Source organism: Pezoporus occidentalis, unplaced genomic scaffold (genome assembly GCF_034315485.1).
Source record: "Pezoporus occidentalis ecotype Australia unplaced genomic scaffold, CSIRO_AGI_Poc_V1 ctg354, whole genome shotgun sequence".
Lineage (NCBI taxonomy): Eukaryota > Metazoa > Chordata > Aves > Psittaciformes > Psittacidae > Pezoporus > Pezoporus occidentalis.
Genome location: NW_026915527.1, coordinates 349483 through 371033, shown reverse-complemented (window position 1 = coordinate 371033; position 21551 = coordinate 349483). Strand labels below are relative to the sequence as shown.

The 21551-nt window shown below is 36.8% G+C and overlaps 1 protein-coding gene across 1 annotated transcript in view; it reads right to left on the bottom strand.

The window, feature by feature from the left end:
- The window catches only part of LOC134169720 (sodium channel protein type 2 subunit alpha), a gene marked incomplete at its 3' end in the record, with an annotated part of 76844 nt that overhangs the window by 43056 nt on the left and 12237 nt on the right, over window positions 1-21551 (bottom strand). Inside the window, exons 2-7 of the mRNA XM_062630515.1 lie at window positions 12351-12669; window positions 9282-9399; window positions 6706-6796; window positions 4858-4986; window positions 4090-4181; window positions 2855-3127 (exon numbers count right to left, since the gene is read on the bottom strand). Of these exons, the coding sequence (XP_062486499.1) occupies window positions 2855-3127; window positions 4090-4181; window positions 4858-4986; window positions 6706-6796; window positions 9282-9399; window positions 12351-12617 (970 nt within the window). The remainder of the gene's footprint in view (window positions 1-2854; window positions 3128-4089; window positions 4182-4857; window positions 4987-6705; window positions 6797-9281; window positions 9400-12350; window positions 12670-21551) is intronic.

Below are 21551 nucleotides of genomic sequence, written 5' to 3'. Positions count from 1 at the left end.
TCTGTAGCAGAGGAATGTACTTGAAGTGCCTACATATATTTTGTTAATAGGCTAACTATTAAAATGAGGTAAAATATGATTTAAAGAGATGGAAGTCTTAAAAGCCTCTGGCATATTCTTTTCTTTGTTCTGCTTTGAGGAAGTAAGGGAAAACCAATTTGCCACCAATTCCCAGTTTGGGATTCTTGGGGTAAAATGGGAATCTCTAGTGGAGATTTTTGGGTCAGGTGGCATATTAAGCTAACGTTGCCAGAATTAGGTATGTTCTGGCTGTTCCCAGGAAGCAGATGGTTCCTTGAGATTCACTGCCAGCTGGCATAGACTAGCTTAGCTGGCATGAACTAACTGAGGGCTAATGCTAAAGAGACAAGCAGGGAATTGCAACCAGTTCCTATTGACTGCTTCTACTCTGTCACCACCAGTATACCATAGAGACAGCATAAAATCTGCTTATTTTAAAGAGAGAGAGAGATTATGTGCATAATTTAGGCATCTGCAATACATTCTTGGGTATCAGATAAGAAAACAGTGGATTCTCAGACATTCTGGAACTCATATAGTCAAACTCTGTGAGAGATCTAAGCCCTACTTAAAAAGCATAAAGATGCAGATAGGCTACAAGCTGGATTTTAAAAATTGTCTGTAGGCCTAATTCATATTTTTATGTGACACAGTTCCTCCTCTGGTAAGCAGAGGATCCAGCTAAACCATCCAGTCAACTCAGCCCTTAGCCCACTATTTTAGAAAACATTTAAATAATGAATTTTTCAATAGAAAGATGATAAAGTAATAAAAATAGCTAATATGTGTTTGTAAAAAATATGCCATGTATTAAAACTATTCCTGTCTCCTGCCAAATTAATAACAGGACAACAGTCACACGTACAAGTCGTACACTTTCATAAGCAAATGAAGGACATATGTTCTGGCTGGAATCATCACAAAATACTTGAAAAAAGATTCTTGGAGGGCAGTTGCCAGTGGCTCAATGTCAGTTCATAAGGGCATCTTTCTGAAGATCCTCCAGGGCTCTGTGCTATACACAGTTTCCATGACAAGTTTCACTACCAACTCAAGACATGAAATAATAGAAAAAAATGCATCAAGTATTCTGAAGACATCAAGCTAGGAGAGAAGATGATTGAATTTCAGAATGACCTTTACAAACTGACAGGCTGGTCCAAAAGCAATTGGATTTATTTCAACAGAGACAAGAAGAAAATGCAACAACTGACAAGGCAAAATAAAATACGTAAATGCAAAACAGACAGGATCTGGCCACAGCCACTACTGTGCAAAAAGATGCAGTGACTGTCACAAACCACAAATTGGCTGTGAATCAACAATACAGTGCTGATACAAAAATTTTGCAATTTTGAGATGTTTTAATAGAAATGTTTCATATATGGCACATAAGGTAATTACTTCTAATTTGTACCTTTGCTAGAGGAGTAAAGTACAATTTGAGAATCTAATTAAAAAACCCAAACAAACATGGACAATAACAAAAACTACCCAAAATCCCAGACAAATTGGAAAGATTCCAGAAGAGGAAAAAAAAAGGCGAAAAGATGTAGAGAAAATGCAAAACAAAATAGGATTGCCTGATTTAGAAAAGACCAGAAATAAAGAAGATAATGGTTTTAAAGTATTATAAAAACTAATACAGTCTATGATTATCTTATTTCTAAATCCACAGGAGAAGCAGTAATATAGTCAATCTGAAATCAGGAAAATTTAGGTCAGATATTTAGAAAAATCTTTCTATTTGTATGCTGTAGTACCAGAAGCAGCTAAAAGGGAGTGGAATCTGTTTTCAGATATTTTTAAGAATATGTTATCAACCAAAATTTCCAAGATGACATTTCTATGATACTAGAAGTATGCTGAGATGCTAAGTATATTAAAAGATTGTAAGGCAATGAGACTTGAATCCAAAAGCATTTAGCTGTCAAACTGAGGTTCCCTAACTTTCAGTGGTACAGATATTAGTTACAAGACTTATGCAGCCTTTAGAAAAAAACTAAGATCATGCCTAATTATGAAGTTAAAACCCTAATTACAGTAAAATAAATAGGAAGTACTGAATAAATAGGAGATTCTGAAGCAATGTACTATTATGAATGACAGATTAGCAATCTACTATAGATACTTTCAGTATATTTAAAAAAAATTTCTTTTAAAACATTAATGACGTGAACTACCTAAAATGGTGAAAATACTGTATTATGAGGTAACATAGGAGACCAAAATGATTATTTCTTGATTTTCCACAGATAAGAAACAATGTAAAAGATACATAATATGGAATATAGTTCTTATTTTACTAGAGTAAGAAGCATGGGATAAATCACTAGTATTCTCATAAAGGCATGTCTGTGCTGTGCATGGGAGTGTGGTGTGAAGACCAAGTTCCAGAAGAAGCAATGCAGCTGCATTTACATGCTATAGCAGGATTCATGAGCTAACTGATGTTCAAATGGGGATTTATGATATTGGATATTATCTTGCACAAATGTAGCTATATGATTTCAGATCCCACATCAGGACAGTCACACTATATCAGGAGGCTCGAAGCTAGCACAGAAATTTCTGCTTTGTGCTGCAATGTGTTTTTACTCTGAAAGTCATATTCAGTAAAAGGTAAAAAGATATTTTGGTACCCAGTACAATACTGTAAGTATGTTAAACTATGTTATGACTGTTCTTTTCTTTGCTATACAAAATAAGCACTTTTATGTCTTTTGGACAGATTACACCATTTAAAATGCAATGAAAAGATATTGATGCTTTTGTTTCTGTTAAAAAAAACTTACAGAAAATCAATGCAGTAGGTGATATAATTAACTCTTACTTTTGTCTTCGATGTATTCATCCCAGTTAAATGTTGTCATTGTCATATTAATAAACGTGCCATTTTCACCTATAGAACTATTAAAGTAGGAAATAACAGTTGTTTCAAAAGTAGAATTGTCTGGAGGCCACTGCAGGCATTTATTCCTCAAGTTGCCCATGAACAGCTGCAGACCTATTAGTGCAAACACACTCAGACAAAATACAGTCAGGATCATAACATCTGAGAGCTTCTTCACAGACTGAATTAGGGCGCCCACAATTGTCTTCAAGCCTGCAAAGAGAAAAGAATTTTATTATGGCATTAAGCAGATACAAAACACCAAAACAAAACAAAACAAAAACCAACCAACCAACCAAAAAACAAAAAAAAACCACACCACACCAACCCCCCCCCAAAAAAATGTATATAATGTGGTATTTCCTGACAAGATAAAGATTTCATGCAAAATGACAACTGAGTTGAATATTTTGTGATACAATAACTTTCATGAAAAGCCTTACTACTTGTGAAGATGAATGAAAAGCTGTAAGTTTATGCTTATTTTACAGTGTACAGAAATAAAAAGTAGGTAATACCAAACACATTGTTTATGCCAAAATAAGTGATTTTCTTATTCATGCTATATCTCAACCCTATGTAGAAAAGCATCATTTGCTTTTGCTGATGCTTCTTGCCCAAACCTTTCTTAAATGAACCTTTTAAATATTCTGCGTTAGTAAACCCATTATAAAGACATTGTAAGTGCATATTTGAATGATATAACAATAATCTTACAATATAAGAGGGGTGATGGTTTGGAGAAGAAAGACATCTTTAAAACAATACCCCATGCATGGCCCATGCTATCCTTTAATTTTTCATACATGACTTAAAACTGAATTAAGTTGCTATATCAAGTGCCTGCAATAAATGATAAAATTTGCATCAATATGAAAGCTTAAAATTGACATTTAAAACATGTACAGGAAAGCTTGATGTCATCAGATGCAAATCACATAGGCTGTTTACTGCAAATATCTCATGCAAGAATTTGTTAAACTCAAAGGCTGATTTTTTTTTTTGAGAGAGAAAAATACCACTAATACAAGCAAGAATCAGTTTAAGTAAAATTACATGCCTTGATTCCTGCATTTTTTGTTAAAAATGTGTAGCAAACAAGGCTTATGCTTTAAAAACATGAGTATAGCCTTTGCAGAACAAAAGTCAGCCTCAGTGTTTAACCTAGCTCTCACCTGGAATGACTGATATTGTTTTCAAAGCTCGGAGAACTCTGAATGTTCTCAACGCTGAGACATTGCCCAGGTCCACAAACTCTGTCACATATCTGTAATAGGGGAGTTCACACACAAACACAATGACAGCACACAAATAACAGTTGGAGATATGAGGGGCCTAACACCTTACACCAACTACTTCTTACCTGGAATTACAGAAATAGTTTTCAAAGCTCTCAATACTCTGAAAGTTCGAAGAGCTGAAACATTGCCTAGGTTTACAAATTCTGTTACATACCTGTAGGATTAAATCACAGTTACTCAGAATTGAGGCAGATTTTATCCTAAGTGCTTGGGTCTTTGATAAAGACCTCTTCACCGTTCACTGTATTTTGCCTGTGTTATAAATATGCTTCTGACCACAAATTTAAATTAATTTTAATAAAAATTAGCCAAATTAACTTGACGTTTGAAATTTCATCATCTTATAGCAGGAAGTCAAAAGGATTCCTTTTATTCTGGTATGCAGAAAGGAGACAGGATGTGAACAGTTCAGGCTGATGGCATTCACAATCCTAATGGGCTGGCACACTATACTGGCCTCTGCAGCACATGGTTAGTTAGAAATACTAAAATGTGTAAAAGAGGTAGAAGAAACATATTGAAACCGCAGGAAGTCCAGGCTCCAAATGTTCTGGCTGACAAAATATGAGGCAATTTTTAGTCACTAATTTCATGCTAGCAGGAACATTTTTTTCTATAAAAAAAAAAAGGTAGAAGACTTACGCAAATGTAATGACAGTGAAATCTAGCCAGTTCCATGGGTCTCGAAGAAATGTAAAATCTTCTAGACAGAAGCCCCTTGCAAGAATTTTAATAAGTGATTCAAAGGTATAAATTCCAGTGAAAGTGTATCTGAGGAAAATATGCAAGACAGAGTTTATAGAAACACAGGCATTAACTTTACATATTTTGCTCTCAAGTTGCTTTATTCTCATTTTCTTCTCTTTAAGTGACATAAGAATTTAATGGAAGTTACAAGCAAATTTAATCATCTGCAGAATTTGTACCATAAGGAAGGAGGAATGAATTGATTATTGAAAGACTAAATGACAACCCATAGCTTAAGTTCACATTCTATAATCTACACCAAAAAAAAACAGTTGCAAAATTCCCAGTTGTTTATTGTTCCCCATGTGTATGTCCAGTCTGAATCCATGTTAAAATATACAGATGGGTTACAGAAATTAGGATTTCAGAAGTTGCTTCCAGACTACAAAGGTATTTCTTCAGTGTTATTTTTATGCTGAAGTACTGCTTAGTACCATGAGCTGGGAATACACCGTCATCAGTCCTCACTGACTTGGTTACAGAGTAGGTGTACCAAGTACTTCACCTTCAGCAAGACAGGCATGGTACTGGAATTAAACAAGTGTTTTCAAATGCAAAATCCTGTGCAGAACAACCAGAAATATTTACAACTGCCAATAAAATTCAGCTACTCACTTTGACAAAAAACTCTAGTTGAAATGTAAAATTACTTAATTCTGGCATTCTGAATAATTTCAATTTTCTATCTCTAAATTAGGTCATCTTGAAATTGTGTTTAATTTATATTTTTAATAGCAAAGAATCCAGGTAAAATTGCTTGAACTGGTTTTCAGATTTGAGTCATCCTGAAATCAGTTTTCCAAAATTTTTTCAGATAAATTTCTGAAAATTTTCTTTCCTGCACAACTTAGCTCAACAGGGGACTTCTGTTGCATATCTAAATGGCACAATATGATGATATGAAGAAATATTCAGGCTAGCTATCTTTACTCATGAATATTTACTATATGCTAGACATCCTGAATACATACACGTTCATACTGAACTCAAAATGAGAATGCCTCCACTGACTCCAACCTCCTGTGATTTCACTTTTGATCACTAAAGATTAAACAGTTACATATCATCCAAAGCAGTTAGGAATGAAGAAGAAGCAGAAGCATAATATGCTATTGCAAAAAAAATGAAGCACCATGAAGAACTGTTTCACACTTGGACTACAGCCTTGGAACTATCACAAAACATGCACCAAATGTATACCAGCATCAAGTTGTTGGCGTATTTGACCTTTTCTCTTCCTATAGCAAGATCAGCCAACCACCTAAACACTTTTCTAATAGCTTATTTTTCATACAAGCTTTCCGTTGTTAGATTGTCTTTGGTGAAGGAAGGCTGCACTATGGTGAACACAGGCATCCATTAGACAATCCTTTTATCTGCAATGGTTATTGCAGGAGAGATGGAAGAGTGTATTTCTCCACATTTTTGCATGGATATAACGTCAAATGCCTTGGAAAATATTTATAATCTATTTTTTGCTTGGTCAGAAGACTAGCTTGTCGTCTTACATTCCCCATCTAGTACTGCAAACAGAGGATGGACACTGAACAACTTGTAATGAGGCAAGTGGTGTAAAATATATGTATTTAATACTACAAATTAGAAAGTAGCATCAGAATAGCTGTTGAAAGGATATCCCAACAAAGTAGCTGCTGCCAGTGGATGCCATCCTAATACAAAATCATCTACAGCAGTTTATTTCAGAGTACTGAATATTATTCAAAGAAAATCCATTTAACTTACTCTACATTCTTTGTCCAGTCTGGAGGGTTACTCATGGTCATAAATACACAGTTGGTCAAAATAGTGCACATGATAAGCATGCTGAATAATGTAGGTAAAGAGTTAAGGAATGTAAGCCAGAAAATCTCATTAAAAGAGTATCAAATAACACTGCTTTGGCAAATTTCCAGTATCGGGAGCTATTTATCCCTCCACTGCTCTGGTACCACTCAAAAAAAAGCTGTAAATATGTTAAAGATTTCACAGTCACTGCTTTATAGCTAAAAGAGAACAATCACATAATTAAAAAAACAAAAACTGAAATACATATAAAACCCCCAGCCCTTAATTTTAAGACCTTAGATGTTTTTTTTTTATTCTGAATAAAAACATGAAAGCTTGAAGTAGCAGCTTCCAGTTTAGAGGAATAACACAGAAAGAATTTGTTTTGGATGATCTAGACAAATCTGATCTATTGCATGCATACAACCTAGTGAAAAATAAATTTTCTTCACCTTTCTAATTTTATGTTTCACCATAGAATTTGGCATGTATCAACATTTTTGCTTACTATAGTACATATTTTGAAAGCTAGTTATCACATAGTAGGAGAGAGCATAGGGAAATTTTAGGGAGAAAAATATTGTTTTATATAGGTTTTGAAATATGAATGTTACTGGAGGGGAAGGCATAGTCAAAAAAAGCCAACCATTCCGAAACAGGTACAAAAATATTTCATTGATTTTAACAGAACTGTTCTGGATCTAAAACCTTTCAGGACTGATGACATTCTTTGTAGAAAATGGCAATGAACACCAAATGAAAACCACAAGGATGATGCCCCAAATGACCACATGATGGCACCATCACCTAAAACTAGAAAGAGGACAATACTCGATTTTGAGAAGAGCTTCAGCTTCTGTAACTAGGTTCACATGGTGCTCCTAAATAGAAATCCGAGTATAATGGGGTGGGAAGTACTGTGAGGTTTCCCTCTTTGCATGTCTACATCAACTGAAAAAACTTCAAGAGACAGTAACTACCTCTGCCTTTTGAACTGTCAAACAATCGTGGCTTCACGTTCATCAATTCTTCAGGTTTTCTGCTCAGTAAATATATTTCACATCCATTACTCATAATCTAGCTTCTCACTATGTAATTCATACATGAATAGAGCAGAAGAGAATGAAAGGTATTTCTAAAAACATAATAGGTAACATCTTATGAGAGTGTTTCACAATCCTGGGCTTTTCATAGGCTTTCAAAATCCTCTTGATTTAACATCCTCTCAGAGTTGCAAATCCTCACTATTCTTTCATCAGTGGAGAAATAACTTGAATATATTTTCCCACAATTTTAAATGTTTTCTAACATTCTGACTTCAATCAATCTAGCTCTTCATCACCATCTCAGTCCCATGATTTTCCATTATTCCATGTAATAATGTTCTATAACATGCTCACGAGTGTCATGTAACTGACAAATAATCGCATGTAGTAGCACCTGTAGCAAGATACAAAATAGGTTATGTAGTGTCATGATTGATTCTGAAGTTATTTTCAAGCTAGCCATAGATAACAACATTCAACACAACCATTGCAATTACCAGACTTCCATCATACCAAGAATGAAAAAAAAATCCTTTCATTATTCATTCTACATTATCTTAGGATCACTATATGCAATGCTACACACAAAACTACTTCCAGTGTGCTTATGTTAAGACTTGTAAAATCTAATTGTGCAAACATCTGCATTTGTTCCTCAAGTAAGTAGACTTGCTGAAGTCAATGTCCTGATTGCTCATAACAGCATCTGGGATCAGAGCAGTGGGATGCCTACTACAGTCAGCTATCAAAACACTGAAAAAAAACAAAATAATAGATAAGTCATCATGATCATTTAGCTTTGCAAATACCTACCTGCAATATGGAAATCTCATGACCTACTTGAAGACTGGAATTAAAACATCTACAGGATTACAAGTGCATAATGCAATAATGATCCAGGAAGAAAATAGATAAGATACATATAGCATGGAGAATGTATAATAATAAAACAAGAAACCTAAGCTCTTTTATCAACCTATCCTTCTGCAACTGTGATCTGAATCAGAAAATGAAAAAGAATAATGAAACCGTATTTTCACTAAATATTTGTGCAAGCAGAAACCTGGGATCAAAGATTTGATTTTTAACACAGTGTCAGTTAAGAACTGGAAATATTTTGAGCACTGTATCTGCAGTTTATGAAAAACATGGGGGATGGGGAAAATGAAAAAAGATGTGATGATTACAGGAAAAATAGGAGGGAAAAAAAAATCTAAAGCAGGTGGTGGAAGAAAAAAAGACACAAGAAAAAAATGTATAGGACCATGACTGGTTGTCTGGTTTCTGATATTACTATATTAAGATCCAGCAATGAAAATAAATGTAAAAAGTGAATCAGAAAAAGAACAGAAGACAGAAATAATAGAGAGAAGAGGGACAGAGCGTTATAGATCATATTAATCCTGGGACACATGCCAGAGAATCATTTAAATACTAAGTAACATCTCATTTACTAAAGTTTTAGACTAACCACTTGAAAAGGATATGAATGTACCAAAATCTTAATAGCTATTTTTCTAAGAGGGTTGAAAGGAGTTAACATGTACAGGGCAGAGGTGGCACTGAATCGGAATATTGCCTTCCCTTTATTCAATACTATAAAGGTCTGGAAAAAGAAACAGAATGAAAAATAGTATTTAAAAGATAATCAAGTTACAAACAAGTTACAAGTTCAAACCCAGAATCATTTTAATTTCATCATTAATCATATTTGGTCAAACTCTTCTTCCATTTGCACCTCCCCCAGGATCACAATCCCCTTGTCCAGTTCACACATTTTAGAGTCCAGCCAAATCACTATAATTGCAGTGAGAGCCATTAAAGCTTCAACATTCCCCAAATCAAATAACCAGCATTAATTATCACATCAAAGTACTAAGACAATAGTACTACAGTGATCTAAATTTCAAGAGTGGTCTCATGAAAATAAACAAATTGAGTGTTCAATAACCAGTTTTTCAAAATAACACTAATGCACTGAGTTTCTGCTGTACTTGAACACACTGCTTCTCTTTTCAGCTATTTCTTGTGAATTTCATACCTGCAATTCTATTTTTCTTATACCATGCTTTACTTTTACCTAATACAGAATTCAACAGTTCATATATTTTCAGTGTCCTCAGTTTCAGCAATAAGTTATGAGTACTACCAATGTTTAAAATAGCATTACTGGATTTAATATTTTTCTTTAGAGCTGGGAAATCAGAAGAATTTATCAATGAGTAAGTTTTAAAATTAGATTTACATGCATTTGTGGAAATTCCTATCTATTTCTGTCATCTCTGTTTTCTACACATGGGTGAAAGTTCATGCTCGCTGAACGTAAGTGGATCTAGCTAGCACTGTGGCAGCCCTAAAAAGCCCAAGGGAACATAAGCCATGCAAACCTGGAGCACAGCCAGTAGCCATGATTTGCCTCAGCTGGAACCAGAGGGCAGCATTTGTAAAGATACGTTCTACATTCTGAGCAGGTATGCTAAATACAGCAGCTGAAATCCTGAAAACACAATGCCTCCCCCTGACTGAAATAATAAATTTCAGCACTTCAAAACCAAATATATTTGCTTGATTCTCAAGCCATACTTTATTGTATGCCATGTCCTTTATTGTAGAGGAGAAAGGATTGGTCTGTAAGGTACGCTTTGCTACCATTGCTTTTCAACTCTGTTACTATTCTTCCAGGAGTTCAAGTAAATATGCCCTCAAATCAGAGTTTTCCATATGTTTTCTGTTCCTTTTAATCTGACAAAACATCTGATGAAGCATCACTTGTGCAATGCTGACTCATCAAGACATATAAAAAAATTAAAATGGAGCTGACCTAAACAAGGATGTTCAAAGATATTCAAACACCAAGAAAAATAAATATTATGACTGCAATGCATATATAGTTTGGCTATTTGGATATAGTCTTGTATCTCCTACTAGAAACCACTATGCTTTTGGAAAAGATCAAGACAACAGCTGAGCATTTCTCAGTCAGGAACATGCAATTCAGCAGGATTTTACTTCATGTCCACAGTCAATTTCAGAATTGCTTTCCATTTTTCAAAGCATGATAATACATGTGCTAACTTTAGAATTCCCAGCACTGAATTTAGATTTTTACTACTGAATTTGGATTTGTACAGAACTCGGAAAGAAAGATGGAAAGGGATCAGTACTTTGACCCACATTCCATTTGCCTTACATCCAGACTTCAACTGGGTAAATCACTTGAGTAAAAGGGAAGAGAACACAGTATGTAATTGGAAACCTTGTTTTCAAATTTAACTCATGATTCTCCATGTCATGAATTCAGTGTCAGAAATTCTGCAATGGACATTTAAGGTATAACTGATTTTTTTTAAGCTGCCCATTTATCATGGGATGCCTGTATTGTTATTGTTTCAATATAATAGTGATGAGGCATAGCCCTAATTCCTGCAGGATATGTACACAAATATTGGTATTATTACTTAGTTCAAGTTTGACTCCTAGCAATTCTTGGGGGTTTTCATCCTTTTCCTTTAAAGTATTTTTTTGCTTTCATGCTCTTTTGTTTTTTTTGGTTTGGTTTGTTGGGTTTTGTTTTGGTTTTTTAATTTGCCATTTAATTTGCTCAGGAAAGAAAAGAAAGCACAAGAAAAAATTTATGAAGACAGATAAATAAATAAAATATCAGTAATTTCTTCTTTACTGGCAGAATAGTGAGGGTGCGATACATATGATGCCAAAACCTGAGGGACTGGAATTCTGGAGGAAAGCCAAGGCCATCTGGTCAAAAGTCTTAAGTTCAGCACTTTTATTCTTGGTCACAACAATTTTTGCTGTTACTTTAAACAAAAATAAGTGGTTGGTTTTGTTTTTTTTAAACTGTATAAAATAATTTCAAAATTACATAACATTCTGTCAACACTCCAAGAGGAATTCCTACCTCCTCCCTATTTATGTCCAACTTTTAAACACCTCCTCTTTTATAACAGTCACAGAATAATATTAAACTGGATATGAAAAATTTTTCACCCAGACTAAGTCAGATATATATCATACCTCTGCAGAGTATAAAATGGAAGAGAATGATCTTCAGCATATCCTGAGAAATGCCTTTATCTACTTCCCTATTATTCCCAGCAACAAGAGAAAGCAACCTAGGCTTTCCACGTAACAGTGGAGAAAGCTAGGGAAGTGTCTAGCTACCTTTGAGATGGGCTTCATAGCGAAGATCTGTTCCTTTCAAGTCTGTAGTATGGCAGTTAATAAAATAATAATTCTAAAGATAACCCCTCTGCTACTTCTTCAGTTCTCTTGCGTGTAAAATACTGAAAGTTAAAAGCTTTAATAAAATGCCAAGTATAATAAAATAAACCTAAATGCATGTCTACCCACAGATCAGTTAGTAACTTTAATTACTAACTTCTGTTCTTACAATGGAGATTTCTGCCAATGAAAGCAGCTGCTGGGGGAATGTATTATATGTAAAAAATGGGTCCAAAATACTGGAAATACTATATCTGTGAGAGGGTTCCTTGTATTTTAGTATTTTTAAAGTCTGGTAGAAATATACAACACACTCACTTTTTTATTGATATAATATGGGTCCAGGTCTTCCAAGGGCTCAGACACCATTCCTGGAGGTATGTCGCCATAGATAAATGGCAGTGTCTTTCCTGCCTCCAAGTCGCTATTTGGCTTTGGGCCATCTTCATCATCATCATCTTTGCGTTCTTGTTTAGATTTCTTAGCTTTTTCTTCATTGACACGCTGCTCAATAGCTGCAAGTGATTCTCTTGTGAAATAGCGGAAGCTGTCAGGTCCTGGTGGTACCAGCACTGATTGTGCCATCTTTTCATCCTGCACCTCTTAATTACTGTTTAGCCTCTCTCATAAAAAAGTGCTAAAAATATAAAAAACAAAGAAAGAAATCAGAGCAACACAAATAGCTACAATATACCTTCACAGAATTTTCTGTAGGACATCTTGTTATTCAGTAATTATTATCCAAGAGGAGGCTGCAATGAAAAGGATTTTTTTTTGTTTTATTCAAGACAAACCATTTTCCTTTGAAAATGGTCTCAGAGTTGTCTTGAAGGTACCAATTCTTAAAACATTTAGTTTAAAATTTACTTAGTGCTTGTGATGATAGACAACTGTACAGACTGTATTAAAAAAAAGTCACATACAGTACAGTAACATCTTGCCTTTATCAATGATAATGTATCTGTTCCAGTGAATAAAGTAGGAGATCTTTTACACCACATTCAGTGTGAGGAATCAACAGTTCTGAAATGTTTCTAGTTTGGTGTTGAGACGTGAGACTCCAGACAATTCACCTCCTTATAGTCCTGAAAGCTGCACCTTGGATTAATCCTCCCTCTAGCTACAGGGCCAGAAATGACTCCTAGAACCCACTACTGCCATGTAAGGCCAGACAGATCAGTTGAAAGCAATGTGAGATGCTCCTTCTCTTCAGGTACAAATATGTAGCCTTTGCAGAGCTGCCAGCTCAGGAAACAAGATTCAGGTATAAGCACCTGCATTCAGATCTCCTGCCTGGCAACACATTGTGCACTGGAAGAATTGCTGAATTAAACAAAAATGCTCTTTAAATCGTTACATACTGCACTTAGGTCTTTTACATCTGAATCTATATACAGTTATATATATATGTTTTTCACAATTTCAACAAACAAGAACAGAAAGATCTCTTCTAAATGTGTCCAGTTAAAAAAAAAAAAAGGTGGAAAATATTCCTGATATAAATACTTTGATCTGAAATAATAAATGGGATCTCAGACATAGCCCAAGAATTTTCTTCTCAAGTAAGCACATTAAAAATTCAACAAATGCAATAAAAAAGTAACAACTTCCGAGTAAGAAAATATGCCCAGAAACAATTATCAAATTAAAATGATACAATAGTTAAATATAATCGGCATGATCCTGTTTTACTGTCTGCTAAATACACATACTCCAGCACAGCTGCAACAAATGCATATTTCTGAGGCATGCTAAATAAACAGCAACACAATGCTTTCTCCTCCTTTCCCACCCTATGCACATAGTCATTTATACCTACACAGACACCCACATGCATCCCAACTCCTGCAGGTCTCCCTATGAACATGCTCTTCCATTGCAGGCAAATGCACCTGGTGCATTCCACCATGGACGGTCTGTAACGAACTGCTGCTGGAAGCTGCACTGACTAGGAGCAGCAAAGGGTTAATTAGCAACCTGAAAGTGGTCCTGCAGTAGAATCCTGTTACATTTTATTGTTAACTAGAGGAGGGGGAGAAAAAAAGGCATAATCCTGTTTTAATATTGCAGGAAACAATTAAAAATTCATTACCAGTGAAGAATCTTGCACTTATGTGGGTTTGGAATGGCACCAAGGAAGGCTGCAGCTAAAATTCCATCATGTCTTTTCCTTTTTTTTTTTTTTCCCTAAATTCTCCTCTACAGACCACACCTAACTTCCTGCTGAAGGATCCTGGTTATTGAAGTCAAAACTGGCATTTCCTGTGAAAATCTACTAAGTGCTGTAACTCTTACTGACACTAGATGGTACTAATATACATCCATAAATTCTTGCCGTTAAAGAATTTTTGCATGCTGAAACACTTACTTAAACTGAGACTCTGGGACTAAAATACACGATTTTATATAACCAGCCAGGTCTCAGGATTCTCAAAGATTCTTTTGAATATATAGCAACTACTGCTGATGAGACCATAGCTGTTAAAACTGCAAAGGTCACACAGAAATAAAGTAGGAGGGATAGCAAAGTAAGAGAAGTAGAAAAATGGAGGTTGCACAGGCAGTGTACACCAGAACAGTTGCTGAGACTGGTTTATCAACAGTCTGGGTTATTTAAAATCAAATTTTGTATCAGTTTTCTATAATAAATTTATACAATATACTTGATGTGTATTCTTCCAAAATTTGGGAAAGCTAGCAATGAGCGGGAAGGATGGTGGTCTGGAGTGTTCACTGCAGTGGTGAATTCCTGTACAGAAGTCACCCACAGTAGCAGGGAGCAAGACTAGATGATCAGGAGTGCTGTAAGCCCCTCCTTTGTGGTGAATCAATAAGACATAACCTTTGGGGATCACTGCACTGAAATGCCATCCTACTTCCTTCCACTCTCCTGCTTTCTCCGTATTTTCTATGCTTATTGATTTTCAGGCTTTTTCTCCTGCTGCACTAATGAAGCTTTTCAGCCTCCTTCCCCACCATTGGCATTCTGCTCTTCTCTCCTTCTCTCACACATACCCAATCGCTTTCAAACTTTTCAAGCAACACATTCCAATCTATAGATTCAGCTGTTCAAGCAGTCCCTCTGCCATCTCCCTTCTTTCAGCTGTGAAGGGTACTAAAGAAGCTGTGGAGAGTAATAAAAAGCAAAGGGTCATTCCAAAGTGAAAAAGGTTGGAGAAGGAAAGAACACAGTAGCTGAAGAAATGCCACTGTGGCTTTGAAAAAAAGACAATGAAGAGAGGGACAAATACTGATAAATTGTTTCTTTGGTAATAGTGGTGAGAGAATGAACAGTCTGCATCAAAACAGTGGTTTTGAAATTTTCAACAACTAAGAAAAAATGTGTTGAATGAGAAATATAACCATTAAAAGCACTGATTTGGGTTTTAACCATTTAAACATTACACAGTATTTTTAAATAATTTTAAAAGCCTTTCTAGAAAAGTCTTCCTAGAAAAGTTGCTAGGTTTTTCTAATTTCACAAATGATTCAATGAGATCAATAGAAATCTTGCAAACAATTCTGTGTAACATATTTTTTTCTTGGTGTTACATAGCTCTGGATGAAAACTTCTGACTGGGCCTAATTAGGACTGTGGTTTACCTGGAGCTGCTCTGCAGTCTCAAAGTAAGAAAATGATGAGACAGGACAGATTTACAGGAGCTTCTAACTACAAAAGTATTTTGATTATTTATACATGTGAATACATATATATGTGTTTATGCAGCTGCTTATTAAAGTTACAGTAAAACAAGTACCTGAAAAACTGGGCTAATTCACACGATACGGAAAAGGAGCCTGATGCTGCTGTTAATAGTATATTAAGTTAAAATGTCTGATTATCTGTTTCTTATTGCATAGGTCTAAAATGATCTGAGATCCCAAACTGATTTCCAACAGTGCTTTATAATTCACATTCATAGTGTTAGGAAGGACAGTGCAAAGTAGAGACGAAAAGGAAACAGCCAGTGGGACATTGTGTCCCATTGCCTTAGATGCTTGGGTCTACAGTTTTACAAGGCTGTAAGTTGAAAAGAACACGTATTCTAGAGAGACAGCATAGACAGGAAATTCAATATGATCTTTGCAGTCTAAAAAGAGAAATATATATACTTCTAAAGAGGAGATCACTGTAGTACACCTAGAGAAGCTAGTAATAATTCTTAAAATAAATAGATGATACATAGCTATAGTAAATGTAGCAGATAAAATCAGAAGAGACAGGAGATCAAATCAAACAGTAAATTGCAATCAGAAACCAGTCCAACATAACCTATTAAAAACTACTGATTAAACATGGTCACAATTTGCCTAAACATGGAAAGTTTTCACAATAATAAGAATTTTTAAGAATTCTGGTAGCAGGTAACTTCTGACTGTTGTCTAGCTTCTTACCTATACCCATGAATACATTTTATGTATCATCAGTGGTATCCACTTTCCCACTATTATGGCACATATGAAAGCTTGAAGTGGACTTTGTCTTTTAATTATTTGGCAAAACACTCATGGCCCATATAAAGGGTACAGTTGAAGAAGTGTGCAGTGTCATATGTAAAGAAATTGCATGAGGGTGAATGATTTTTGACAGGACAGAGCTGAGAAAAACTTGTGAGTCTTTTCCTGGCTGTCTACGAGCCCTTCATCTACAGGCACTCCTGATTAATAAAATCAGAAGGAAAACAGATTACCAGCTTCTCCTCAGAAATCTGTAAGAATTAACTGTCTTTGTTCAATGTTAAAGGAGAGCACTAAAACGCACAAGTGGCAACTTGCCGTCATTCTGTGGTTCTGTGATCCTTTCACTCTCCAGCTGTGTGTTCCTGTACTGTATTAAATTGTCCCTAAGTGCATGACTTTTCATTTATGGCTCTGAATTTCATCTCGTTCCAGTAACACCAGTCATCAAGCTCATCTAGTTCTTTCTCTATAATAGCTTGCTTGTTCTTTGACAATGCCTCCCAACTTTCTGATAGGAGCAAATTACATTGGCATATCTCTCCTTTTCTTTGCTGAAACAATTAATTACATTTTAAATGAGATCTGTCCCAAAATTATAATTACGATGGGCAACTTGGACCCAAGTGTAAGTTACTGTGGTATTTGCTGTAGCTTGCAAAATACATTAATACTACTCCAAAAACTTTAATCTTGAAAAATTCTGAAGTTTATGCTCTAAAATTAATTAGTATTTTTTTAATTTAAAGAGCAAAAGGGGTAGAAGAGAGAAAAGGGAGCTTTTTCTTCTCCTAAGTATTATACATCTGATGTTTAAAATAGTATAGATTCAATCAAATATACTGAATCCAAAGAAATACGTATCGCCCCTTCTCCCCATGCCACTTAAAACACTGTACTACTAAATTATTCATGGTCATTCAGATGACTGAAAAACATGTTTGCTATCTTTGCAGATGACATGAAACGGGGCGGGCTACGGGTAAACAGGAGGGCAGTATTAGAATTTAAAATGTCCTGACAAATGGTCTCAAAAAATAATGCAATCCAAGAAACACAAATCCTACAGCCCTACATTTTATATAGAAGCAAAAATAACTAACTGAAAAATTACAGGACAAGGCAAAAAACCCCACTAATAGCTCTGTAGGAAAAGATCTATAGCACGTGCCACATCACAAATCAAGTGAATGAAAACTGTCAGTTTTGCAAAAAGCCAAAAAGTATTTGGATTTATACACTTGTGGAATGATCTTCCACTCCTCTAGCTGAAGCAGTGCATCGAACTTGAGTACTACATTTCAAAAAATATGGGGGCCACCTGAAAGAATTCAGACTATGGCAATATAAACATAACTTGGGAGAAAACATCCACGGAATTGTGGGATTTGAGTGCTTTCTGTCTTTACACTGAAATGACTGATGGAAGACATGTTTAGAAAGCTCCTCCAAGGAAGAGGAGGAATTGGTTTTTGTTTATCTGGCATGTACGCAAACAGGTTGTGGGTTAAACTGCAGCAAGAGGGATTTTTAGGAAAACCTCTTACCAGTAAAAATAGAGAATGAACAGAATAATTACACTGCAATCATTCAAGGGCTATAAGAAAGGCTAGGCCTTGTAAAAAGAAAGATCAGTGATGAGTGTGAGATTTGTAGCAAAACTAATCAGGATGAGAATCAAGAAATTTGTAACAGACCCTCACTGTTTTAGGGTTAGACTTAACAAGTCTAAGTTTCTCATTGTTTTGTTCTGCTCCATCTGTTATGTTTCTCCCCAGGCCTCTACGGAGCAAGAGCTTATTGTTTATATACCAGAGAATCATAAAACAAAGGGGGTTGGATTTCAGTCACTGTTGGCTGAGAAAGTTCTTGAAGACTCACTGGGGTGCAGGACAGAAAAATGTGACATCATATGCAGAAAAGTCCCCAGGGACAAGAGTGCCTAAGGAAGAGGAACAGTGGAAGTGGAACAGGACAGATCTGCCCCCAGTTTCTCTTTACTCATCTCTCTCCTCACAGTACTTTCCTTTCCCCCTATCCTGACAAAAAGAAATTAAAATGACCAAGTTTAGAAAAGCTATTTCATAGCCCATTCTCTTACAACTCGCATCACTGCTAGTCCTACACACAGGTAAAATACATGTGGAAAAAGCCCTGTTTGTGTGAAAGAGCAATAGCCCTCCTGGATGTGTTGGCACTTCATGGTACTGCATGAAAGATTGTGTAACATGCGACTGCCCTGTCTGAAGGTAGAAGGTTTACAGTCGGTGTAGTATTTATGGTCTCACTGCTCCGCTGCTGAAATTAGTAGACAGCACATAAACCACAGTTTTCTCATGCTTGAGGTCTGTGTGTTTCATACTACTCTGGATTGTATATTCAGTAGTCAGCTCTGACAGAGGGCTCTTCATACAGTATCTATGTGCTGAAAGATTTGAGCAGTAGGTGTTTCTATACAAGTTTTTTCCAAAGGGCTCTTAGAAGAGCTCTATAAAAATGCAGCTTCCTACACATTTTCTAACATTTTAAATGGATGTATAACTAGCAAGTCACCCCTGAAAATGCAGTTTCTGAAAATCTTAAGCCAATATGTAATGGTGCTGTCAGAAGGGACAGCCCCATTCTCCACCACTCTTGGTCATTTCCCACTATGCTGGCTTGAGCACTTCTGCAACAGCTCACTGGTCTGCCTGAAAAGTTCAAGTAAGTGGCTGGATTTTCGGTAGATGAAAGAGCTGATTCATCACACTACAGAAATTAAGAGGCTTAATATGTCCCTTACTTTTAGAGAGCAAAGGATTAGCTGACTACTTACAGTGTCTTCCAAATTTTAGTGCTTCTCCTAAGTGCAAAGCTCAATAAGGCTTAAGGCACCAGAGTATGAATAAACAGATCTTTGGTGGCTGGAATGCTGGGCTGAACAAGGCTCTAACAACTGTGTAGTCCACGTCCAGTACCTGGTGTAGAACTCAGTACAGGTAGGATGACAAAGCAAAAACGTTTATTAAAATGCCCAAACACTAGCAAATCTGGAGATCAAACTGAGCTAGCATTCAGTTTCAGCAGCCTCAGGACTGTTCTTCCAAGATCAGGAGGTGACCAGGATCACACTCTGCCTTTCAACATCAACATCATGACAGCATTTTATGCAAAATGTGTGGCAAGGATCACTGAACATGAAAACAGACATACAAAAACGTCTGCTGGGGAAGTTTGGGGGTTCCCTCAGATAAATTTTATCACTCTCTTTAGAACTTATTTCAGGGTACTGCCCACACAGCTATGGCAAGATGTACTCCAAGGAAGTATGAAAAATACATCGGTAAAAATCAGTTGATCATTATATTTACTTATCGTTATCCAGTAACTGGGAATGACTTGCATTTGGTTATAGCTGCATTCTCTGTTTTCCTCTTTCATCAGAAATGGTGTTTGAACAATTGCTGATTTTCATCAAATGCCAGCGAGTGGACAAAAATGCTGTTTTTTCCAATGAGAGGCCCTTAAATTCTTCTTTCTAGCAGGAGACAATTTGTTTTTTCTCACCTTAGGATAGTACCATTCTTGACTTTTTTTGTATACAGTGAAATAAGCTTTCTGCCAGATTGATGAGCTCCTCCTGTTCTCCATGACCAGAGGGAAAAACAAAGGGCGATTCACACCTGAGCAAGATTTAAAACAACAGTTCAAGTTTCCCTTTCCAAAATGAGAAATATACTGTCTCCAAAGCAAACAGCAATGTGAGAGACAAAGTAATATGAGAAGAGCATTCAGTAAATCCCTAATGAAGTTGGTTAAGTGATTAAGGCCTTTCAGCCATCCAGCCGAGGTGGGCTTTTCATCAAATCAATCTTTGCCCTAATATCCGTTGTAAGAAATGTATCCCCACAAGTACATTCCTGGGTGAGTGTCACGCTCAGATGTACCCATTTTTAGTGTGTTTGTGTGGGGAGAGTGACTATACAATTCAAAGATGCAATGATAACAGAAGTGCCATATGTATGGGATGAGCTAGATATTTCCAGATGCCTGAATAGGAGAATGTGCTGACTACTTATGCTGTTAATAAAACATGCTGTGATTTCTTTCCTGACAAACCAGAACCCTGAGTTTAACATTCCCAGTATGGGCATTATATAAGGATCCTTAGAATGAAATCTCCATTAATCTTAATCACAGCACAGCTACAGCAAATTCAATCATATATAATTTATATCTTTTTCGATTAAAGACACCAGGTATATAGATGTTAATGTCCCCCTAACAACTGCCTAGCAATTTCAGATGAAGAACATAAATCACAATTCTGACCCTACTGACAAGTGATTGTGGAAAACACTGTGCACTTCCACATTTATAGGCTCTTACTGTCCTCTACTGCAAACACAACCTACGAACAAAAGTACTTTTTTTTTTTTTTTCTTTTTTCACTTATCGCTTATGTAAGGCCAGGTCGGGCTCTGACAGCCAAGGAGAGCCCGAACTCCCCTCAAGTCAAGGACAAAGGGTCAAGGACCCCTCCAGTGAACTACCCCAATCAGTTTCCCCTCCAACCCCAAACCAGTTCCACGGGCTCCTTTTAACCTCCCAGAGCCAACAAGCACGCAGCATGGGGGCTGCGGAAAGCCGAGGGGGAAGGCAAGGCGAAGAGCCGGCCGCGGCGCCGAGCCGAGCTCACCTGAGGCGGCACCTCCCCCGCTCACTCAGGTGCCCAGGGCCTCGGCACCTCCCCTTGCCGCACCGGTGCAGCAAGGGGAGACGGGCAGCCCGATGTCGCTCGAACACCGAGTGAAAAGCCGGAGGGGGAGACGGACGGGGAGCTGCTGCCTTGTGAAGCGACGCAGCTCCGCAATGGCGGCGGAGTCGGCCGGCACGGAGCAGCGCCGAGAGGAGCCGGGGTGGTGGTGGTGGTGGTGGTGGGAGGTTGCCTAGCAACCGGCCCGGCGGCTGCGGCACCCGCGCTGCGGCCTGGCAGACAGCGCGGCGCAGGGGAGCGCCGGAGACTCCCCGCGAAAACCTGCCTCTTGCAGATCGCTTTTTCCAGAAGGAATAAAGCTTCCC